Raw genomic sequence first — 2,500 nt, forward strand, 5'->3', positions numbered from 1 at the left:
GTGATCATGATGAGACTACGAGGGTAAGCTATCGAATGTTGTGAAGAATGGCACGAATGCGATTTGATCCCCTCCCGTTTTGCAGCTCGTTGTCGATCATGAGTCGTGGATCATGAACCTGAAGGAAGCCAACCTGTACGATTACCCCATTTGGTACAAGCTGTACTCAACGCGGGCTGCGTACGGTATGAAGGGCCTTAGACCAGCAGATTGGAATCAGTTGATCAACAACATGACTGACAGCAAAGAGATGTTCGATCTGTACTACAAGTAAGTGCCGCCTGAATGCGCCCCTCTGGATGATCCATGTGTAATAATCCTTCCCCGCAGGCATTACTGGAAGAATTCACCGGTCAAACCGGAGTGCGACTACGAGTGTCGCAAGCGGATCCTGTGCGATGCCAAGAGTGGCCGCTCACACGATCGCAAGTACTTCTGCGAGGATGTTGAGGCCAAAATCGACGAGAGCAACAAAGGCTGGAAGGATTGGCTGTTCAGCTCGATTAGCTCTTCGTATGTTACTTACAAAAAACTCTTTTAAAGATAGTTTGTTAGTTAATTCTTGCTTGCGCCTTTGCTACTACTGCCACGCTGCCATCCACTTACACTCCAAGTGTCGCAAATGCTTGTCACTCTAATCCCTCTGTACAGCAATCGGGTGATGGTTTACTAACTACTTGAGTCGGGTCCTTGCTGGGGTGTTATCTATGTTGCTTTTTCCGTTCACAGCTCCGGTACCGGGCAAGCTACTTCAACGGGGCTATCGCATCACGAGCGATTGGTGGAGGTGCAAGCTTACGAGCAAAACAAACGGCAGCCCAGTGTACAGAGGGCTGCTGGCTGATCGGATGGGACGCGTGGTGTTGGGAAAAACAGCCGTTCCGGGGGCACCGGGCCCGGGGAACAAACATATTTTAAATCTATAGTTGATAAGTGCAAACGCCCGGAGCTATCGCTAAGGTTGCTGTCCAGTTCCAAGGTATATGCTTCTGTAATAATCGATCCTTGACTCGGTTTCAATAAATACTCAAATCGCAAATGTGAATAGGCGGTTGGTTTTGGTGCTGTTCCGGTACGGTGGTAATGGATTTTTCGGTGCACATCTACTAGAGGAATGAAAGGAGCGCACTGGCACTTAAATGTTCTTTTGACTTTTCAACAGCATTTCTTATGCCATACATGGTATAACGAGCATATTCTGGCGTAAACGATGACGCGGCGACTGATGATGGATGATGAACCTGCCAACCGTTTTCCGGCCCAGTCCTGTGCCGGTGACCAGTGCAGTAGTGCTGCCTCAAGGAGCTTCGAATGGTGGTGGTCCACTCCAGAAGGACGCATACGCACATCGCAGCTCAGTGAGCTCCGGCAGAATTCTCTTCCAAGAAGGATTAATTAGGTACGCGTTCCAGTGTTGTGATAACAAATGAAAACAATTGATAAACGATAGCATCCGTGGCACGGAGGATACCTGATTGGCTGAATTCGAACTGCGTGAGGGGAATGTCGTGGAATGTCCAACCTTGCCTGTGCGAAGAAAGTAGATACTCGATACTAGACCTCGAACACGGTCGTCCGTTCCAGTAGGGGATTGATTTTAACTGAAGATAAAAACGAAACTAGCTCCATCGCTTGAGCCGCGCGCGTGAGGTGCCTAGTCTGTAAATAGAGTAGAGTTGGTCGAGTCTCACCAAAATAAATTATTTTCATGTGAACAGAAATGCCGCGTCCGTTTCGCGTATCTTTGCTGAGAAGAGGAAAACAACGCAGAGCCGAACAATAGGCTACTTCACCACTTCACCTTCGTCTTTCAAATCAATCCGTCCATCGATCTATCTTATCGCTTTCAAAGCAACACCACTTGAAGCAATGGGGAGGATGATTCTTTCCTGGTGGCGCCTGCGGTTATAAAAGTGGTGCCAACGCGTACGATAGTAACCAGTAGTGAGCAGCAACGATGAAGCTAGAACGTGTTTGGATCGCTTTTCTGGTGATCGTTCCCCTGTGTGTCCTGTGTGAGCCCGTGGTCCGCGATTGGTGGCAAAAGGCGGCCTTCTATCAGATATATCCGCGATCGTTTAAGGATAGCGATGGTGATGGAATCGGTGATCTAAATGGGATTACCTCGAAGCTGCCATACCTAAAGTCGATCGGTGTGAAAGCGTTTTGGCTCTCACCCGTTTACAAATCGCCGATGGTGGACTTTGGTTACGATATATCCGACTTTCGAGAAATACAAGAGGAGTACGGTACGATGGCCGATTTCGAGCGATTAGTAGAGAGTGCCAGGCTGCTGGGTTTGAAGGTGATCATGGATTTTGTGCCAAACCATTCGAGTAATCTGCACGATTGGTTCATTAAATCGGAGAACAAGGTGGCCGGTTATGAGGACTACTACGTCTGGGAGGATGGTAAGCCGAATCCGGCCGGTGGGCGAAATCTACCACCCAACAATTGGGTACGTTTGATGGAGTGGAGTGGTATGGCGGTTTGTAATTTC

General features: G+C 48.6%; 2 protein-coding genes across 7 annotated transcripts in view; both read left to right on the forward strand.

Annotated features, from left to right (window-relative positions):
• Positions 1–1,733, forward strand: part of LOC126574899 (sphingomyelin phosphodiesterase) — a 9,952-nt gene extending 8,219 nt beyond the window's left edge. For 3 of the 6 annotated variants that reach the window (XR_007608235.1, XR_007608238.1, XR_007608237.1), the window contains exons 3-7: positions 1–23; positions 86–270; positions 331–513; positions 730–1,080; positions 1,163–1,733. The exon at positions 1–23 is cut by the window's left edge and continues 1,614 nt beyond it. Coding sequence is in view for 2 of the 6 variants with exons in the window: in XM_050235310.1 (XP_050091267.1) it covers positions 1–23; positions 86–270; positions 331–513; positions 730–844 (506 nt within the window). In the remaining 4 variants the exon portion in view is untranslated. Of the gene's footprint in view, positions 24–85; positions 271–330; positions 514–729; positions 1,141–1,162 lie in introns of those variants that run through there. The other 3 variants (XR_007608236.1, XM_050235311.1, XM_050235310.1) reach the window with 3 other exon arrangements.
• A 192-nt stretch (positions 1,734–1,925) lies between these two features.
• Positions 1,926–2,500, forward strand: part of LOC126574902 (maltase 2-like) — a 2,070-nt gene continuing 1,495 nt past the window's right edge. The window contains exon 1 of the mRNA XM_050235313.1: positions 1,926–2,458. Within this exon, the coding sequence (XP_050091270.1) occupies positions 1,958–2,458 (501 nt within the window). The 5' untranslated portion in view covers positions 1,926–1,957. The remainder of the gene's footprint in view (positions 2,459–2,500) is intronic.

The sequence above is a fragment of the Anopheles aquasalis genome, chromosome 3 (assembly GCF_943734665.1).
Source record: "Anopheles aquasalis chromosome 3, idAnoAquaMG_Q_19, whole genome shotgun sequence".
Taxonomy (NCBI): domain Eukaryota; kingdom Metazoa; phylum Arthropoda; class Insecta; order Diptera; family Culicidae; genus Anopheles; species Anopheles aquasalis.